The 20,475-nt window shown below is 38.4% G+C and overlaps 1 protein-coding gene and 1 long non-coding RNA gene across 6 annotated transcripts in view; one reads left to right on the top strand and one right to left on the bottom strand.

Annotated features, from left to right (window-relative positions):
- Window positions 1-20,475, bottom strand: part of Slc12a6 (solute carrier family 12 member 6) — a 118,669-nt gene that overhangs the window by 21,708 nt on the left and 76,486 nt on the right. For all 5 annotated transcript variants that reach the window (XM_008841144.2, XM_017800132.2, XM_017800131.2 and 2 more), the window contains 11 exons: window positions 16,676-16,807; window positions 15,071-15,217; window positions 13,609-13,663; window positions 12,963-13,093; window positions 11,561-11,802; window positions 7,775-7,989; window positions 6,184-6,342; window positions 5,908-6,006; window positions 5,577-5,634; window positions 1,522-1,696; window positions 1,154-1,272 (listed from right to left, as the gene is read on the bottom strand). In XM_008841144.2, coding sequence (XP_008839366.1) covers window positions 1,154-1,272; window positions 1,522-1,696; window positions 5,577-5,634; window positions 5,908-6,006; window positions 6,184-6,342; window positions 7,775-7,989; window positions 11,561-11,802; window positions 12,963-13,093; window positions 13,609-13,663; window positions 15,071-15,217; window positions 16,676-16,807 — 1,532 coding nt within the window. The remainder of the gene's footprint in view (window positions 1-1,153; window positions 1,273-1,521; window positions 1,697-5,576; window positions 5,635-5,907; window positions 6,007-6,183; window positions 6,343-7,774; window positions 7,990-11,560; window positions 11,803-12,962; window positions 13,094-13,608; window positions 13,664-15,070; window positions 15,218-16,675; window positions 16,808-20,475) is intronic.
- LOC103740503 lies at window positions 7,959-13,161 on the top strand. Its single transcript, XR_607546.3, has 4 exons — window positions 7,959-8,061; window positions 10,921-11,016; window positions 12,734-12,839; window positions 12,940-13,161. It is a non-coding gene; the product is annotated as an uncharacterized LOC103740503 (long non-coding RNA).

Genomic DNA, 20,475 nt, shown 5'->3' with positions numbered 1-20,475 from the left:
AAAGAAAAATCAAATAACAAAATTCACAGCAAAATGAATGAACCTGGAAAGTGTAATAATAAGTGAGATCACCCAATCTCAGAAAGTAAAAATCCAAGTTTCCCCTCATATACAGATCCTAGCCTTTAATGTATAAATGTAAATTTTAATTTAGAATTGAGAACAAGAAAAAGATAATTTGAGAAGAAAAGTAGCATAGTTTTGTTCTTTTTTCATGGAGGATGTGTGAATTCAATTTTCTGCATAACTGAGTATCAGAAATAATTTTTGTATTTCACAAGAGTCTAATAAATGCTGTTGCTTTTGAGCAGTGATTTTGAGAGTTGGACTTCCTTTTTGATTTCACTGACCATTAGTGCTGTGGGAACTGGACATGACTGGACAATGATTTAGATATGCTGAATGACAAAATACCATTATTGTTCTTGGTATCTACTTTCTTATTTTGCTATAATTTTTCTAATAAAACTTTAGGCCATTAAAAAATAAAAGTCAGGGGCTGAAGAGATGGTTCAGTGGTTAAGAGCACTGAGTGCTCTAACAGAGGACCCAGGGTTCTAATCCCAGCAGCCACATACAGGCAATACATTCATACACATAAAATAAAAATAATAAAAAAGTTAGCTTTACACAAGCGTTCTTAGTTATTTTTTAAAAATATTATTTTTGCCAGGCGTGGTGGCGCATGCCTTTAGTCCCAGCACTCAGAGGCAGAGGCAGGCAGATCTCTGTGAGTTCAAGGCCAGCCTGGTCTACATAGTTAGTTCAGGTCAGCTGGGACTACAGGGAGACCCTGTCTCAGAAAGACAAAAAAAAATTATTTTTATTTTATGTGTATGAGTGTATTGCCTGTATGTATGTAAGTGCACCCATGTTGTACAATGCCTGCAGAGGTCAGAAGAAGGAGCTGAATTCCCTGAAACCGGAGATACAAACTGCCATGTAGGTTCTGGAAACTGAACCTGAGTCCTCTACAAGAGCAGCCAGTGCTCTTAACTACTGAGCCATCTCTTCAGCTCCAGGAATATTTTTTAAGTGAGGTAAAATCTGTAGCTGATCTACTCTGTCATTATCACTACATTTACGTGACTGATGGAAATCATGTTATATATCACTAAGCAACAATAGTTGAAAAAGAGTAAATGGCTCTTACATGGAAAGAATTGGTGCCACAAGATCCAGGGAGGCGATGAGGATTCCCAGCTCCGCAATGGCAGCAGTTAGAAGTAAAGCCCAGGTAGGCTCCCCATTAGCTTTGCTGTGACCAAAAACCTGTACACAGGAGGGTAAAGATCAGGCACAGAGGCATTGCTCAACGTGCCAGTTTTAGACACCTGAAAGATAACAGTGCTATTTTTTAAACACCTTCATAGCAATCATACATAAACTCATTCAAATAATTTAGAGGTTTTTGTTCTATAACCCTACCTGTTTATGATCTCCTAATTCTTAAACAGAAGATAATGATGTTTTTCATAAAATGTTGGAAAAAAGAAGAGGGTACAAGAAAGCATCACTCACCCTTAGGAAAGGTATGATGTTATCCTTGGCAATAGCCTGCAGCAGCCTTGGTGCACCTGTGAGGCTCTGAAGTCCAGCCCCACAAGTTGAAAAGAAGGAGCCAATCACAATTACCCATGGGGATGGCCAAGATAAGGTGCCTACCACCAAATTACCTTTCACAGCATCACCAAATCTGGGAAAGAAATAAAGAGTGGGAAAATTTAATCTGAAAATAACTTTAGAGTGAAAAATTTAGGAAGACATTCACCCAGTTTTTCTTGCTTATAATCTTAAACAATGTTATTTATTTTTTATTTTCTGTGTATGTGTGTATTGCCTGCATGCATGTAAGTACACCCATGTCATGCAATACCCTTGGTGGACAGAAGAGGCCGTCAGATCCCCTGAAACTGGAATTATGGACAGTTGTTAGCTGCTATGTGGATGCTGGGATTTGAACCTGGATCTTCTGCAAGAACAGCTAGTGTTCTTAACCACTGAGCCATCTCCCCAGCCCCAAAATTAAACTCTTTTTTTTTGGTCTTTTTTGAGACAGGGCCTCCCTGTAGCCCCAGCTGGCCCGGAACTTGCTATGTAGATCAGGCTGGCCTTGAACTCACAGAGATCTGCCTGCCTCTGCCTCCCGAGCGCTGGGATTAAAGGCGTGCGCCACCACGCCTGGCAGTAATAATATTCTTAAAAGGTTAAATGGGAAAAATAATCTAGATAGCCATAAGAAGTAGAATGCATAAATTATGTATTGATGCAGTTGAAAAACCATAAAGTAATGAAAGTAAATAGAACACACACACACACACACACACACACACACACACACACACACAAATTCACACTGTTGAGTAAAAGATCAAACACAAAATGTAGGTATGTACTATTTCATAGAATATCAACAGCACCCAAAAATCTCATTTAGATCTACTCCCAAATACTGGTCCTTACTTCCTCTCCAATAGCCACTATTCTGGTTTTTACGTGTGTGAGTGTTTTGCCTGCATGTTTGTAACTGCAGGATGTGCTGGCAATGACCATAAAGTCTAGAAGAGGGTGTAAGAGCTAGTATTATTTTCAGTTGTTAGCTGCCATATGGTTGCTGGGAACTGAACCTGGGTCTGCTGCAAGAGCAGCTTTGCTCTTAACTGTGGAGCCATCTCTCCAGCTGCTGTTCTGATTTTTAATATTCCGCAGTTTTATCTGTTTCTCTCTCTCTCTCTCTCTCTCTCTCTCTCTCTCTCTCTCTGTGTGTGATATGTACATGTGTGCAGGTACATCTGTCCATGTACTTAGAGGCCAGAGGAGAATGTTGGGTGTCCTGCTCTATTACTCTCTGCCTTACTTCCTTGAGACAGGATCTGTCACTGAACATGGAGCTAGGCTGGCAGCCAGTAAGTTCCAGCAGTCCTCTTCTCTGCCCCACACAGCACTGGGGTTAAAGGTGCATGCATAACCCTACCCAGCATCTTATATAGGTTTTGAGGATTTAAACTCGGGTCCTCATGCTTACGCAGCAAGTGCTCTTACCCTCAAAGACATCTTCCCAGGCTGTTGTAAGCTTTATATAAATAAAACACATTAGTGATTATAAAATTTTTTAATATATCAATTTTTTGCAGTTATTCCCTCTTAGGAATCTGCCTTAAGAAAAAAACCCCTAATGTTAAAATGTTATAAACAGATAAAAATATGCAAAGTATGAATAATGCTATGTTAAGATTATGGATCTCTGCTCTGATTTTTGTATTTTTTTGTACTTTTCTGTTTTTTTTTCCCCAAAGCAGATATTGTTGCTAATCTGAAGGAGAAAGCTGTAAGTAAAGCTTTGTTTTTTAACCCTAGTGGGTTTTTGTTGTTGTTGTTGTTTTTCATTATTTTATTTTATGTATATGCATGTATTGCCAGCATGTATGTAAGTGCACCCGTATCGTGCAATGCCTGTAGACAGAAGAGGTCATTGGATCCCCTGGAACTGGAGTTACAGACAGTTAGCTGCCATGTAGGTGCTGGGATTTGAATCTGGGTTTTCTGCAAGAACAGTCAGTGTTCTTAACTGGTGAGCCATCTCTCCAGCCCCCATTATTGTTGTTTTTGGAGACATGGTCTCCCTGTAGCTCCAGCTGGTCTGGAATTCACTATGTAAACCATGCTGGCCTCAGTCTCACAGAGATCTGCCTGACTCAGACTCCTAAGTGCTGAGATTAAAGCTGTGCACCACCACACCCGGCTGGTTATTTTTTGTTCTTCCCCACTGGTGTTCCTGGGAGTTGAGTGCAGGGCCTCAAATGTATGCTAGGCAAACGCTATGCTGTAACAGCCGCATTCTGAGCCATAAATAAAAAGAATGCTACTACTATGAATATGCACAAACATTTCTGCTAGATACACCCAGAAGTAAAATTGCCAAATCACAGATATGGACGTGTGCAACTCTAGGAGATAATGACCAGTAGTTTTACAAACTAGCACTGAACTTTACACTGAATAATTTTTATATTACAGTATAATTTACCAGTGTTCCAGACATTGCCCATTAAAATAGTACAGGAATATACTGTCACACACACACACACACCACACACACACACACACACACACACGCACACACGCACGCATGCAGAGCTACTAATACATACACACATATACACACATGTATGTATGTACTGTGGTACCTATTTTTCTCAACAATATTTATAATAGCATCTGTTGGGATTCCTTTCCTCAAAGAGCTCAGTCTAATGGGGAAAGTAATAATGAAAATGAGTAGCTGCAATACAGTATGGTGAGTGCAACAACACAGTATGTTCAAGCATAGTGGATAGATGAAAGGAGGAGTGATGTATTTGGGTGAATATCGGAAAACTTCATAGGAAAGAAGATTCAGCCTAGTTTTAAAGATGAACCTGAGTCTGCCAGGTAGGAATAACCATTTGAAGCAAAGGAAACAGTAAAGACAAAGGTCTGGAGATCATCCTGGTGGCAGTATGGAGGATGGACTAGAAGGTTTGGTAAAACTGAAAGGGAGATTATCAGAGAATTATAAGGAAATAATCCTGAAGCCCAGTGAAGAGTGAGGGACCACTGAACAGTGGAAAGTTGGATGATGTCTAGGCTAGGCTGACACCTAGATTCCTTTTGGAGAGGGAGTGAAGGTGAGGCATTAACCAAGACAGGGAAAATGTAAGAAGCAGTGAGTTTCAGGGAGAGGTTTGTCTATAAAATATCTGACAAAAATACTGAAAGACAAGTAGTAGTAAAAACTCAGAAGCCTTCATGAAGGAAATGAAGAGAGTTTCAGAATTTTATTTAGAATGCCAAAATGCAACTGGATAGCTACTTCTCTGTCACAGAGGAGATGCTGGAGACATTTACATATTTTTTTACTTGTCTTCCTTTAATTTCTTATAGCTTTCTAGCAGTCCTTGGTGTATATGGAAGTACTCAGAATTCAAAATTCACTACTTTTTTGGGAAGAGCTATATTTATTGTATCTTATCTAATACTAATACCACATTGGTCCTTATTATTTACTAACCTGCTGGAAATTACACACATTTATTTTAATCTTTCTTTATCCTTTTTAAAACTACCTTATTTTTTAAAAAATTTATGTGTATATGTCTTTCATGTATGTAAGTGCACCTATGTCGTGGAATGCCCAGAGGTCAGAAGAGGCCATTAGATCCCTTAAATCTGGAGTTATGGACGGTTGTTAGCTGCCATGTAGGTGCTGGGAACTGAATATAGATCCTCTGCAATAATGTCCAGTGCTCTTAACCCCTGAGCCATCTCTCCAGTCCCTTCCTTTGTGTGTGTGTGTGTGTGTGTGTGTGTGTGTGTGCGCGCGCGCGCGTGCGTTGCTGGGATCATACCTAGGGCCTTCCTTGTGCTATACAAGCACTCCACTACCAAGCTATAATCCCCACCCACATTTTCTACATTTTTTGTTATAATTGACACTAAGGTTGGATTTTTGAAATTATATCTGTCTTAGAGCTATGCTGGGTGACCAGGTATAATGGAAGGTAGACATGATTATTATTAGGAAATTAACTACTTACTTGTCTCTGAGAACAACTCCTTCAATACATGCACCAAAAAGGACAACATTGCTTAAATCTGTCATACTAAGAGTCAAGGAAATTGTTGCTACCCTTTAACATTATACAGAAAGTACACACTAAAGGTAATTCTTATGTCAGTAAAATGAGCTGCACAATTCACTATTCCTACAAAATATTTCTTAAATCATGTTTATGAAGTGAGCAGATTATCTGGCAATAACCGAGGTGGTAGGAAGAGATATTATTATTAGGATTAAAATACTGATCATTTTAGTTCTACTGTATGTTTCTATGACTACAACTCAAACCAGATCCATGAAAAGGATACAGACGAAGGATGTGGTCAAGATGGCAAGGATAGTTCCAATGGGAATGGACTTCTGAGCATCTTTCAGATCTCCAGATCTGTTTGATCCAGCCATGATACCTTGGGGTTGGGGGGGAGATCCAAGTTAACTTCTTTGGTTCCTGGGCATTTTGATGTTCATACTGATACTGAAGACTAGAGACAAAACTGGGAATACTGAGAATATCATTCTATCTCCTGAGAAAAATCACTCACTGGCTGATAGCTCCTAAACTGATGACAGTCCCATCCACTTACCTGTGACAGAGGGAAAGAAGATTCCCACCAGAAGAGTGAAGGAGGTGGTAATGTCAACAAGAACATATTCATGATTTAAGCTGCCCAAGACATCTGAAGATTTGGCTGAGGGTTTCTCAATGATTTCTCCTTTTGGTAGATAATTACTCCAAAGGTTTTCTGCAGGAGGGTGAGGTGGGTGAGCAGAAGGACAACATAATAATTTAAGCAACAGAAAATAACTACACAGTTTCGTACGCAACTAATTGTCAATCAGAGACTCCTATAGTTTATATTAATTTTTTTACAGTACTTGAACCAAGAGCGTTTCACATGCTAGGCAAGTGCTTTACTACTAACCAAGGCTCCATCCCAGGCCTTTATAATAGTTTTTAAATAGTGATTATTTCTTCAACATGAGCATATATACACATATTAAGTATTGCACATTAAAATGCAATTAAAGCATAATGTCATTTCTTGTTTGCTCAAACATAATTTAACAAAATGCTTTGGTATAACAAGTACAGTTAACTTTTCTAATACAAATCAGTAAAAGTTAACCAGACTAAAATCAAATGCCCCATAAATCCCATTTTTTACTTTTATTGGTTATCAAAGTTTTTAATATCTTAGTATGAAACTGATTAATGGGACAAAGAAATTTATGAGCCAAACATTTAAGATAGGTATCACTTAAAGGGTTTCAGAAATTTAACTGACTAGGAAAACGTGTGCATGTGATGACATTAAAATAGTTCTATTTTAGGTATTACTGCAGGAAAAAACTGGCAGTTTTTCAAGAATAGTCAAGCATAATGGTGCATTCCTATAATCCCAGGTAATCAGGAGCCTGAAGTAGGAGGGTTGCTTAACCAGGAGTTTAAGGCCAGCCTGAGGAACACTGTAAGAACCCTGCCTCAAGAAAAAAATACTGACAACATACATCTCTTCGTAGGCTAAAAAGTCTGGCTCTGTTCTCAAAGGAAAGCAAATTTTAATAGATACTACTCTGCAAGGGAGCCCTAAATATGGATAATTTCAATTAAGTAGAAATAGATGAGGCATGCCAGTACATGCCTAGAATCCCAGTACTCAGGGGGCTAGGCAAGAGGATTGTGAGTTTGAGTTCAGCTATGGATACATTGTGAACTGGAGATGAGTTTGGACTACAAAGGGAGACCCTGTTTCAACTCAAAAAAAAAAAAAAAAAAAGTAGGGGCTGGAGAGATGGCTCAGTGGTTAAGAGAACCGGCTGTTCTTGAAGGGGTTTGATTCCCAGAATCTAAGTGGCAGCTAAGAACTGTCTGTAACTACAATCCCATAAGCAACACTAATGAAACTCATTGTGTCAAGAGGGTAAGGGGTATGTGTGGGGATGTGTATGTGTGTCAATATGATCAAATTGATATGATTATATATACTTATAAACATGGTAATGAAACCCATTAGGTATAATTAATAAATGGTAATAGAAAACAAAAAAAAGTGAAAAAAAAAAAAAGACTCTAAGATGGGAAAGCTTATTTCCTTCTATTTTCCTTAGCGAGCTAGCGATCAAGTGAAAGCAAGAGAAACCCAAATAACCAAGTCTAATAATTCCCTAACTTACCTGTAATGATACCACTAGCCAAACCAGGAATGCCTTGGATTGATGTGATATTATTGTGAACAAAGTATTCATCACAGGTGGCATTGAAAAACTGACTTGAGTTACAGAAGAATCCCCATAACTTTGATGGTACTGTCACGTTGTTTACTTCCTTGGTCTTAGAGCAAACGTCAATATGCCTTGATGAAAGGGTGCGGTTACCCAGCATGCAGACACTAAATGAAAACAAAAACAGAAAGATCAAGACAGAAAAACAAAAGAGAAAACAAAATCTTAAAAGGAAAGAGGTTAGTAAAAGTAAAAAAAAAAAAAAATACTTCATTTCTTTTTAAAAAAATATTATTTTTACTTTATGTGTATGAGTGTATTGCCTGCTTATATGTAAATGCACCTGTGTTGTGCAATGCTTATGAAGTGAGAAGAGGGTGTCAGATCCCCGGGAACTGGAGTTACAGACAGTTGTCAGCTGCCATGTTGATGCTGGGAACCAAACCTGGGTCTCCTACAAGAGGGGTCAGTGCTCCCAATCACTGAGCCATCTCTCCAGCCCCACAACCTCATTTCTTTTTTTTTAATTAAAAAAATATTTTATTATTTTTGTGTGTATGTGTGTATTGCCTGCGTGTGGGTAAGTGCGCCTGTGTCGTGCAATGTCCACAGAGGACAGAAGAGGCTGTCGGATCCCCTGGAACTGGAGTTATGGACAGCTGTTAGCTGCCATGTGGGTGCTGGGATTCAAACCCGGGTCTTCTGCAAGAACATTCAGTGTTCTTAATCGCTGAGCCACCTCTCCAGCCCCATAACCTAATTTCTAAGCAATTCTACTGCCATAGGTGGGACATGAACTATTATTTATGGACTAGCACTGTAAAAAGTGACTTACATTTTCTGTGAGTATAATCCTTATAGTGCATTAGTGTTTCTATTTTGTGGTAGGAGGCAGTGAAGTTTAGAGACATTCAATAGTCTACCCAAGATCAAGGTCATACAAGTGACTGATGTTGTAAGAACTGTCAGAAGAAACTATGCTAACTCATTTACAAAAAATGCATTATATTTTTTTTTTTTTTTTTTTTTTTTTTTTTTGTAGCCCTGGCTGGCCTGGAACTTGCTATGTAGACCAGATTGTCCTTGAACTCACAGAAATTTGCTTCCTCTGTCTCCCTAGTGCTAGGATTGAAGGCCCTGCCCCTATTCATCCTTTTTAAGTCTAAAAGAATCCTAGAGGGACTAGGGAGATGGCTCATTGGGTAAAAGCACTTGCTATATATGCATGAGAACTTGAGTTCAGATCTCCACTACCCACGTAAAAAGTCTGGCTTAACCAGACTTTAATCTTCGGGGAGAAACAGGAAGACAGGGAGAACTGCTAGGGTTTGCTGGCCAGCAAGTCTAGTCAAAAAATGGAGAATTCTAGGTTCAGTGAGGGACCCTTTCTCAAGAGAATAAGGCAGACAAGGATAGAGGGCACCACTGATATCCTCTCTGGCTTCCCCACATGCACGCACACACACATTCACACACACACACACACACACACACACACACACACAAAACCACCACCACCACCAAAAATCTGGGGTGTGTCTATTATTTTTAAACAATTCTGATTTTTGTTATTGTTTTGTTTCAGAGGGTGAGGAAAGACTACAGGAAAGAAGGAAGCGAGGACCGGAGGGAGGGAGGGGAGGAGAAAAAGAAAAAGAAAGGGGGCCTTTATATTCATAACCGCCTCTTGTTATGTTATACCTTATGACTACCATTGTAAGGAAGGCAGCTTAACTAGATTTAAAAAGCACATCCCTGTATGGTTCAAGGGAAAGCTGATTTTGAACTTAAGCCTAGACCCAGTGATAGTAAGGAAGTTTAGGGATAGTATAAATATTAACTTCAGATTTATTTTTCTTCTACCCAGAGATATAAATAAGAACAAAGGAATAATAGACCCATAGTGAAATACTTTTTAGGTTGAACAAAGAAAGTCTCAGAATCTGCAAAATGATTTCATACATACATAATGAACCACGTATCTATTACTTGGCTTCAAGAACTCAACAATCACTAGTTTTGTTTTAGGCATTCCTCTAATTTTTTTGAAACTTATTTTGCTGGAATATTTTAAAGAAAATACTATGAATTGTGACTTTTCCGCCAACAAAATAGAAGTGAAGATGCCCCAAAGGAGAACCTGAAGCAAAATGGAATTCTCCAAGTTTAAATACAACTAAAATATTCCATCTAAAACTTATATGGATCTGAAAAGATCTCAGCTATTTTACAGCCCCTAGATAAGCAAACTCAAAATTTAGGGTGGAATCTACTACTGACAGTATACAGGAAAATGTAGAAGAAATACTGAATAAAGTCAGGAAATCAGGACATTCACATTTTTTGGTTTTTGGTTTGTGGGTTTTTTTTTTTTTTTTTTTTTTTTTTTTTTTTTTTTTTTTTTTTTTTTTTTTGAGACGGTCTTCTTGTAGCCCCAGCTGGCTCAGAACTCACTATGTAGACCAGGCTGGCCTCAATCTCACAGAGAACTGCCTGCTGGGATTAAAGTGTGCACCACAATGCCCAGTTTGAAGCTCATGTTCTTTCTCTGCCATTAACTAACTATGGGGCAAGGGCTGGAGAGATGGCTCAGTGGTTAAGAGCACTGGCTGCTCTTGCAAAGGACCCAGGTTCAATTCCCGGCACCCACAAAGAAGATGATAACTGTCTGTAACTCTAATTCTAGGGGAATCTGATACCCTCTTCTGACCTCTGTGGGCATTGCACAGCACAGGTACATTCACATACATACAGACTCATACACAGAAAATAAAAAAATTATGAAGTATTTTTTAAAAAATAAAATAAAATTTAGCCAGGTGTGGTGGTGCATGCATTTAATCCCAGCACTCAGGAGGCAGAGGCAGGTGGATCTCTGTAAGTTCAAGGCCAGCCTGGTCTTGAGTCACACACACACACAACTAACTAACTAACTAAATAAATAAATAAATAAATAAATAAATAAATAAATAAATAAATTTAAAAATTAACTATGGGGCAAAGCTAACCTCACTGGATCTGTTTTTTCATCATGAAAAAAATAATCTATTTTTCTGTAACCTTGTTAAGTCAACAGTACTGATGTGTTTGATCCCCAGATGATCCAGATGACTTTTAAAAGGAAACATCTATAACAAGATTACAAATAACTCAGTGCCAGCCAGCCTCTGTACCACAAATTAAAGGGCAAACAGGTAAGCCTATGAGTGAAGGATCTTCACAAATCTACCACATTAGTACTGTGCTAGTTATGGCAGGTAATGTCCTCAATATATAGGGATACATTCAAATGATGTGACATTCATTCCCCTTTATTTTATAACTAGATGTTCTTAACATTTACAGTACTAAGAACAAAAAATTGAATAATTTAGGTAAGAGTTTAGACTTAATGTTTTTGATTGACTTAATGTTTAAAAAATTCAACATTTAAAATGCCTTATAAAGGTTGCTGGCAATGACTGCAATGCAAAGTCCTTTCTGGATGGTTTATATAAGCATAGTCATTACTGGAAGTAAACACCTAATCGGTGTACCTTAATAATGAGTACAGCTTCTAGGTCTATGCTTGGGATGTGAAGAAGTCAACAGGACAGTTTGCTAGGAAGCTTTCTGCCAGATAACTGGGCCAATAGAGGAATCAGACAGAGAATCCATGAAATTCTGACTGAAATGTTCACACCACCAGATATTGTCACTGACTACTAAATGATGCTAGGCCAAGAGATAGCCACGTACGGGAAGTGCGGTGGAGCAAAAGAAGACTTGATGGCACCAGCGTAGATAGCCAAGATGGACACAATAACACAGGCCAAGAAAAGTGAGGCAAACTTATTCACATAGCGAACGCCGATGAATACCACCAAAACCATGAGGACCAGGAAGGCTGTGCCATAGACACGCATGTTATTTAGCATGGCTGCTGATTCCTTGAGTGCATCATCGCTACGAAAGATGGCAGCTCGGGGAATAATATATACCTGTTAGACGAAAGAAAGGAGAAATTGAGGTTGTTTCAGAATAATCAAGAAAGCCATAACAATTTATGTTACTTTTATGAAGGAAAGCAAAGCTGGAACAGAACATGACTGGAGAATTAACCAGGGTTGTTTTGTTTTGAGACAAGTCTGCACTATGTAGCTGGCCTGGGATTCAGTATATAGACGAAGCTGGCCTCAAATGCACAGAGATCTGCCTGCATCTACTTCCGAAGTGTTAGGATTGAAGGTGTGTGTCACTATGTCCAGCCATGAATTAGCCAAAGTTCTATTTGGCTCTACAATGTCTATAGAATGTCATGGATTTTTTTTTTAATTTGCTATTCTGAGTATCTACATTTCTAAATCGGAAAGAGGAATAAATTAATGATTTTATTTAGAAAGATATATAAAAATAATTATATTATCCTGAGCCCTGTTTATTATTATTTTAAATAGAAAAAAACAAACACAAATATTTATCCCTGGGCTGGAGAGTATTTATCCCAAGGAGTAGAGAAAGTAAAAACTCTTTCACTGACATAAAGATATCAGAAAAGGGGCTAGGGACACAGTTCAGTCAGTGAAGTTCTTACTGTATACGAATAAGTACCTGAGTTTGAGCCCTTGCACCCATATAAGAAGCCAGGCATGGTGTCATGTGCTTGCAATACCTAGCCCTGTGGAAGTAGAGACAAGGGGACCCCTGGGGCTGACTAGCCAGCCAGTCTAAGGCAGCAAGTCCCAGGTCCCAATCAAAACTCTGCCTCAAAAAAACAGGATGGACAGCTAATGATGAACAGCAACTGAGGTTGCCCTCTGACCACCACATACTTGCACTCATGTGTGCACATGTGCACATGAACATACACCCATGTACACATGATATAAAAAAAGAATAATCTTTATTTTATTTTTTCTCCGTTGGCACAAGTCTTTCCTGCCTAGATATTAAACTTCTTGGTTGAGATGGTGGTGGTGGTGAGTGATCAGACAGAAGCAGACAAAGGATAACTCAACCTTTCTACCTGAGATTCATGGTAAGAGTGTAGTCACAGCGGTTATCACCTGATTGCCACAGCTAATCTCTCAGACTTCAATATAAAATGGAAACCACTCCAAATGTCTTCTTTATTGCAGACCAAAATTAAGTCACTACTTACCAGAAAAATTTCAATGGCACCAAGAATATACATGGCTGCTGCAAATGTGGTACCAAGATAAAAGCAGAGCCCAACAGCCCCTCCAAACTCTGGGCCCAGCGCTCTGGAAATCATGAAGTACGAACCCCCAGCTACAAGACAAAACAGCGTTAACAGGATAAAGAGTGTATTAGTAAGAATAATGTAGTCATAAATAATAAATAATATACATGGGCAATAAATGTTTCAGACTTGAAAACTCTGAATGTACAAAAAGTGGATTTGCTAATGGGAAGTGAAAAACAAAGCCTTTATTGTATGATGTACCTAATGCTCTATATGAAGCATTACATTTGCCACTATTAGGAAAAATACAAGAATATTTCCTAGAAGCATAAGATAGCCTAATAAAATACATTTTATAAACTAAAAATGTGACTGAAATTAAAGTATTGTAGTTTAAAAATAATAAGATTTCAAAGACAGCATCCTAAAGCCAAATAGTATTTGTCTCTATGGCTAATGGAAGATGACTGTTATAGTACCAAATGGACGACAGACTAAATGGTATTAAGTTCCTGTGGAGGCTGTACCTCTGGCTTTATAGCACAAACACAGTGATTAATCACTACTAATCCATGAAAGTCAACCTGGGTCTACTACTGACCTGGCACCACTCCATTAGTGGCAATGGCACTCATGGAGATAGCAGTCAACATTGTCTGTATAGAAAGAGAAATAAGAATTTTATTACTGGATAGAGCTGATATTTCTCTGCCATTTCCCCATGTGTGGACATTAGAACACTTACCAAGCATTTAACTCTACCTACTTCTACAAAGAGAGGTCTGTCTTTATAATATATTCAAAAGGAGTGGTAAGGAAAACAACATGGAAAATATGTTAGAACCTAACTGCATACTAGCTCCAATGTCAAGAACAATAATAGAGTAAGAAAGAGAAGCACTGAAAAATTGGGGGCATGTAAGAACCCAGGTCTTCTGCAAGAGCAGCCAGTGCTCTTATCCTCTGAGCCATCTCTCCAGTCCAAGAACTCTCAGCATCCACATGGCAGCTAACAATTGTCCCTAACTCCAGTTCCAGGGGATCTGACACCCTCTTCTGAACTCTATGGAGCCTGCATGACACAGGTTCACTTGCACATATGCAGGCAATAAACTCAAACACATAAAATAAAAAAATAACAAAATATTTTTAAAAAGCAATACATTAAAAAATTATCTAGTAACACAGTACAGCTTGGACTTTAAATAGGGAGTGGCTAGAGGCATGGTGACTGACTAGTAGGTTACCACAGTAGCTCAGTAAGAGGTTAAAAACTACAGTGGTGGGAGTGGGAAAAGGAAAGGCTGAATGTAAAATGTAAACTATTTCAAAGAGAGAATGGATTAGCCTCAGTGAATGACATCCAAGGTGTCATATATGGCCTTGAAGTTTCAAGGTTGAGAAACTGGGGAAAAGGGTAGTGCCATTAAATTAGTAGTGGTATGAACTATGTCTAGTTAACCTGCTTTGTTAGAACTCAGCTCAGCATGATGCTTATAGGGGGTATTAATATTCACTAAAACAAAAGGGAACAGTAGAAACCAATAATAAGATTGATAGATGTGGCTAGGATATATAAAAAGGAGCACTTTAAATTAGAGGAAGATAAGAATGGTCTGGGTGCAGGGGAGAGAAGATCTGGAAAGAACAACTGAACTTCCAGGGAAAGACAAGGAAAGGATATTTCAAAGTAAACCAAGCCAAATCTAGACTTGCCTCACCTTCTAAACCAGTCAGTTTTGTTTTCAATACATTTTTAAAGTAGTGCATTACATTTTCTAGCACATTTTCTGTCACAAACTTTGTGCTATTAAGCTCAAATGATCTGGAGTTTAAATTATTTGATCAGCACTTTGCCTTCTATTTCTAGATGTCTAGGACATTATATAACAGTGTGGAGTAAATACCAGGCACTTAATAAATAGCCTTTAGATTTTAATTTAGAATGATCTTTCCTGTTGGAATCATGAGTGCCTTCACATATTGTCTTGATTCTCCAGGAGGTGATATACTCGTAAACTGGCAATGCTGCAGGTGACTCTAGGAGCCAATGCGCAACTTACACAGCAGCAGCAGATAAGGACAATTGCAAAGGCCTGAAGAACTCCTGCTGTGCCCACAACCCATGTAAGACGTAGGAAGAGGATCACTCCAAAAATATTTTGTAGACAAGGGAGGTAGACACCCATGAAGGTACCCATCTGGGGGCTCTGGAAAGAAAAATGTAAACAGAAGGAAAAATAGTTAGCCATAAAAGGTGCTTTGATTTACTATGTTAGTGTCAAAGCAGACAGTGAGTTTAAGCATTATCTTCAAAAAGCACATGTAAATCTCCTAGCAAAGTCTTTCACTATTCCTTTATTTTATATATTTAAAATATTTTACTTATTTTTAATATTATATGCATAAATGTCTTGCCTGCATGCAATGCAGGGAAGGGCTTGGATGCCCTGGAACTAGAGTTGTAGATGGTTATTAGCCACTGTGTGCATGCTTGTAATCAAACCTAGGTCCTCTGCAAGAGCAGCCAGGGCTTGTAACTGCTGAGCCATCTCTCCAGTCCTATTCTTATATATTTTTAATTAGATAAGTTCCTACATGTTTTTATTATACCTAAGTAATGAACCACAAAAATCTTCAAGTGTGTGCTCAACAATTTAAAATTTTCTATTCTTCAAGGCTGTTACATTTATCTTTTCATTTTAAAACAGAAAAATGGCTTACAGAAATTCTTCAGAATTAGACATCAATTCTTTACAATGGTTGGTAAATGAAACAGATGGAAAAACAAAAACTTAAGGGCCATTTGCTCCTTTTGCAAAGACCTGAACCAGAATGTCAAATTGTGTATACTGGCATATTTTCAATATAAGAAAAATGCTAGTCTTGAAAAAAAATTGACTTATTTAATTTCATGTGTATGAGTGTTTTGCCTGAAGTATGTAAGTGCACCCATGCGTGCTATACCTGTGGAGGGCATCAGATCCCCTGGAACTGGAGTTAGGGACAGTTGTTACCTGTCATGTGGGTGCTGGGAACTGAACTCAGGTCCTCTGCAAGAGCAGCCAGTGCTCTTAACCTGAGCCATCTCTTCAGGCCCCCAAACAGCTAGGCTTAAAACAAAAATCCAGCAATTGCTAGGTATTGTAGCACATGCCTATAATCACAGAACTTGGAAGGCTGAGGCAGTAGGATTCTAAATCCAAGACCAGCCTGTGACGTATCCCAGTGGTCAGATGGCATCAACAGATAGGTGGAGATATTCTCCACTGATGCGTTGGTCCATGTCCTGCAATGCTGTCTTCTCATGTGGCTAACTTCCTTGTTCTGCTCAAATGCCACCATGTCAGACTGGCTTTCTCTGTCTGACCTACCAGAGCAGCAAATCCTGCCAGTCTCATTCCCTTTTACCCTGCTTGAATTGTTCAAGCATTTATTGACACTCAAAATGCTGTGTATTTTAACAGAGTTAAGACAGCTTAGGGACTGTCTCCCCATGTGACAGCTAGGATACCATACTGCTGGCTGTGCCATGATGCTAGTGGTCACAATAGAGCTGGGCATACATTTAATGAACAGTTACTTAACACAGACTGATGCCGTGGGTACATCTTCCTTTCTTATAGCTGATGCTCTTTTTATTTATCCTGGGTGTTCTGAGGCCTCACCTTGGTAGGCTTCTTTTTCCCTTCAGTGATGTTTTCTGCCTCTTCATGTTCTTTTGCTCCTTGTGTCAGGTTAGTGTAATTGGCCATGCGGTTCAGGAGAGAAGACACCTTTGGTCTGGTGTCCATTTCTTCCTATAAAATAAGAAATATAGAAGAAATAGATTATGTAGAATACTGAAATTAAGCAACAAAACTTTCTATCAGGAAACTACAAAGTAAATGATAAAACATTTCACAGATAAATAATTTTAAGAAAATTTGTCAGTGAGACAATTTGTTCCTCACATTTAAAAGATTACACAGGGTTGAGAGTATAGCTCAGTGATAGTGTGGTTGACTAGCATGCACAAGGTCCTGGGTTTAATCCCTAGCACCAAGAAGATAAAAAAAAAAGACCACATTTAATTAGAGCAACATAAATTCTTTTTTAATTATTTTTTGAAATATATATCTTATACCATATATATATATATATGGTAATGGGTTTCATTATGGCATTTTTCAAACGTGCAATTATCTTTGCTTTAATTTGTCTCCCTCCTCTGCCTTCCCCCATCGCTTCTTCCCTCTTAGTCCCCATTTCTGCTTTCACATTACAAGTATTCTATTACCCTCTCTTTCCTTACTTCCCCCCTTCCTTAAGCTCTCTTCTTCCCTTTTCATGGTCTGCTTTCTGGACACACACACACACAGACACACACAGACATGAGAAAAAATATACAGTATTTGTCTCAGTCTGGCTTATTGTGCTTAACATAATTTCCAGTTCCCAACCATTTTTCTGCAAATGCCATGATTTCATTTTTCCTTGTGGCTGATGAAAATTCCATTGTGTATGTGTACTATATTTTATTATTCATTCATCTGTTGATGGCCATCAAGACTGGTTCTATGTTCTAACCATTATGAATAATGAAGTAGTGAACACTGATTTGCAAGTATTTATGTAGTATGTTGAGTTCCAGTCCTTGGAGTATATATTTGAGTATTGCTGGGTCATATGGCAGTTCTATTTTTAGTACTTAAGAAACCAGCATACTAATTTTCATGACTCCACCAGTTTATAGTCCCACCAGTAGAGCATAAAGATTCCTCTTTCCCCAATTCTTGCCAGCATTTTTGTTTGTTTTCTTGATGAAAACTTCAAGATAGACTCTTAAAAGCAGTCTTAATTTGCACTTCTCTGATAGCTAAGGATGTTGAACCCTTTCCAAATATTCACCATTCGTATTTCTTCTTTTGAGAACTGTCTATTCAGTTCATAAGCCTATTTATTGATTTGAAGATGCTTAATTTGGGGAGTTATTTATATATTCTAGGTATTACATTAAAACATTTGTGTATGTGTGTTGGGGAAGCATGGCACAGTACACATGTGGAGGTTAGAGGACAACTTGTGGGTACTGGTTCTCACCACCATACGGGTCCCAGGGATCCAAATCAGGTTGTCAGGATTGGTGGCAAGTGCCTTTACCCACTAAGCCAATTCACTGCTCCTGTGTTCTAAATATTAATCCCATCTCTAATGTGTAGTTGACAAAGACCTTTTCCCATTCTGTAGGTTCTCTCCATTTCCTTTGCTGTGCAGAAGACTTTTAAATTTCATGTTATCCTATTTATCAATTGTGATTATTTCTAGTGCAATTGAAGTCCTTTTCAGAAATTCCTTGTATGTACTTATATCCTGAAGTGTTTTCCCTAATGTGTCTTTCTAGATGCTTCAATGTTTCAGGTCTTATTTTAAGGAATTTGATCCACTTTGAACTGATTTTGTGCAGAGTCAGAGACATGGACACAATTTTCCTCTTCTATATGTGCACATCCAGTTTTCCAGCACCATTTGTTCCATTTGTTGAAGAGGATTCACCTTTCTCCATCATATGTTTCTGGAATCTTTGTTGAGAATCAGGTAGCTGTAGATGTGTGGATTTATTTCTGGGTTTTCTATTCTATTTTCATTGGTCTAAATCTCTGCTTTTGTGTCAGTACCATGCTTTTTTTCACTATGGCTCTGTAATATAATTTGAGATGAAGCATTATGATGCCTCCAGCATTGTTTTCTCTGCAGACTTAGGACTGCTTTGGCTATTTCGGGTCTTTGTGCTTACATATGAATTTTAATATTGTTTTTCAAGTTCTGTGAGAAATGTCTTTAGAATTTTGATGTGCACACCTGCATATGTAGGCAGCTTCTGGTAATAGAGTCATTCTCATAATATTAATTCTGCCAATCCACGAGTGTGTGAGGTATTCTCATCTTCGTCTTTGAATTTCTTTCTTCCATGTCTTAAACATTTTCATTATGGAAGTCTTTGAACCTCTTTGGTTATGTTTAAATCCCAGACATTTAAAAAAACAATTTTTTTTTTGTCTTTTTGAGATAGGGTCTCCCTGTAGCCCCAGCTGTCTTGGAACTCGCTATGTAGACAAGGTTGGCCTTGAACTCAGAGATCCGCAGGCCTCTGCCTCCTGAGTGCTGGGACTACATGTGTGTGCCACTACGCCTGGCTAAATCCTAGACATTTAAAAAAAGATTTATTTATTTTTTCTTTATTTGTGTATTTGCTTGCATGCATGTATGTGCATCATATGCTTGCCTGGTGCCCACAGAAGAGGGTGTTGGGGCCCCTAGAACTGAAGTTGCAGATGGTTATTAGTTGTTATGTGACCCTGGGAGTTAAACCCAGGGTCTCTACATGAGCAGCAAGTGTTCTTAACCACTGAGCCATCTCTCCTGCTCCATAAGTCTGGGGTAATTTTTAGCTAATGTGAATGAAATTTTTCACCTTATTTCTTTCTTAGCAGTTCATTATTAGTTTATAGAGAGACTATTGATTTTTAGCCATTGTGCTGAAAGTGTTTATCAAATATGAGTTTTCTGGTGAACTCTTTATGGTATTTTAGGTATAGGGTCATGTTTGAAACAAGGGTAATTTGACTTCTTCCTTTTCTATTGGTTTCTCATTTATTTCTCTTGTATTATTGCTGTAGCTGAGGCTTCAAGCATACTGATCAATTCTTTTTTTATTGTCAGAAAATTTACCCATTTTATTGATGCACTGCAATTGCTCTACTTTTTACCTTATTATGTAGAAAATACTAAAAATAAAATACAAGCTACTTTGTAAATACTGATCAGTTCTTACAAAAATTCTTTTAATGGGCAAATTTAAATTGCATATATTTATGAAGTACATTTTTTTATCTTTTTGAGACAGGGTCTCCCTGTAGAGATCTGCCAACCTCTGCCTCCCAAGCACGCCAACACGCCCAGCATGAAGTCGTTTTTATGAGCAGTGCTGGAAACTGAACCTAAGGCTTCACATACGTTAGATAAATGCTTTACCACTGAGCTGTATTCCTAGACAAGGTTAGAAAAATATGCATACATTATGGAATGATTAACTTAAACTAGTTGTTACCTTATCCATCAGATCCTCAATGACTGACTTTTTTTGTGGTGACATCCTTTAAAATCTACACATTAGGTATACTAATCATATTGTTAAGGTTTAGATAGCCCTGCCCCCTCACCAACAGGATCCCAAGGACTTCTCATGCTCCTGAGAAAAGGGAACCTAGCTGATAAGCACCTTGGTCTTTGAAGTCAAGAGAAGCAGACTTTTCTCCACTGTTTGGCCAACACAGCAGGCTTCCCCTTTGATCTCTAAAGAGGACAGGTTTTAACAGTCCTGCTCTTCCCCGCCCCCAACTTAAAAAAAAAAATACATCTTCTCACCTTCTGCAGGAAGCAGAAGCCTCCCTTTTAAAAAGACCCCAGCTCAAGACCAGGGCACACA

This window comes from Nannospalax galili, unplaced genomic scaffold (assembly GCF_000622305.1).
Source record: "Nannospalax galili isolate Female #2095 unplaced genomic scaffold, S.galili_v1.0 scaffold999, whole genome shotgun sequence".
Lineage (NCBI taxonomy): Eukaryota > Metazoa > Chordata > Mammalia > Rodentia > Spalacidae > Nannospalax > Nannospalax galili.
The sequence above is the reverse complement of the archived record's forward strand: the minus strand, read 5'-3'. Positions and strand labels throughout refer to the sequence as shown.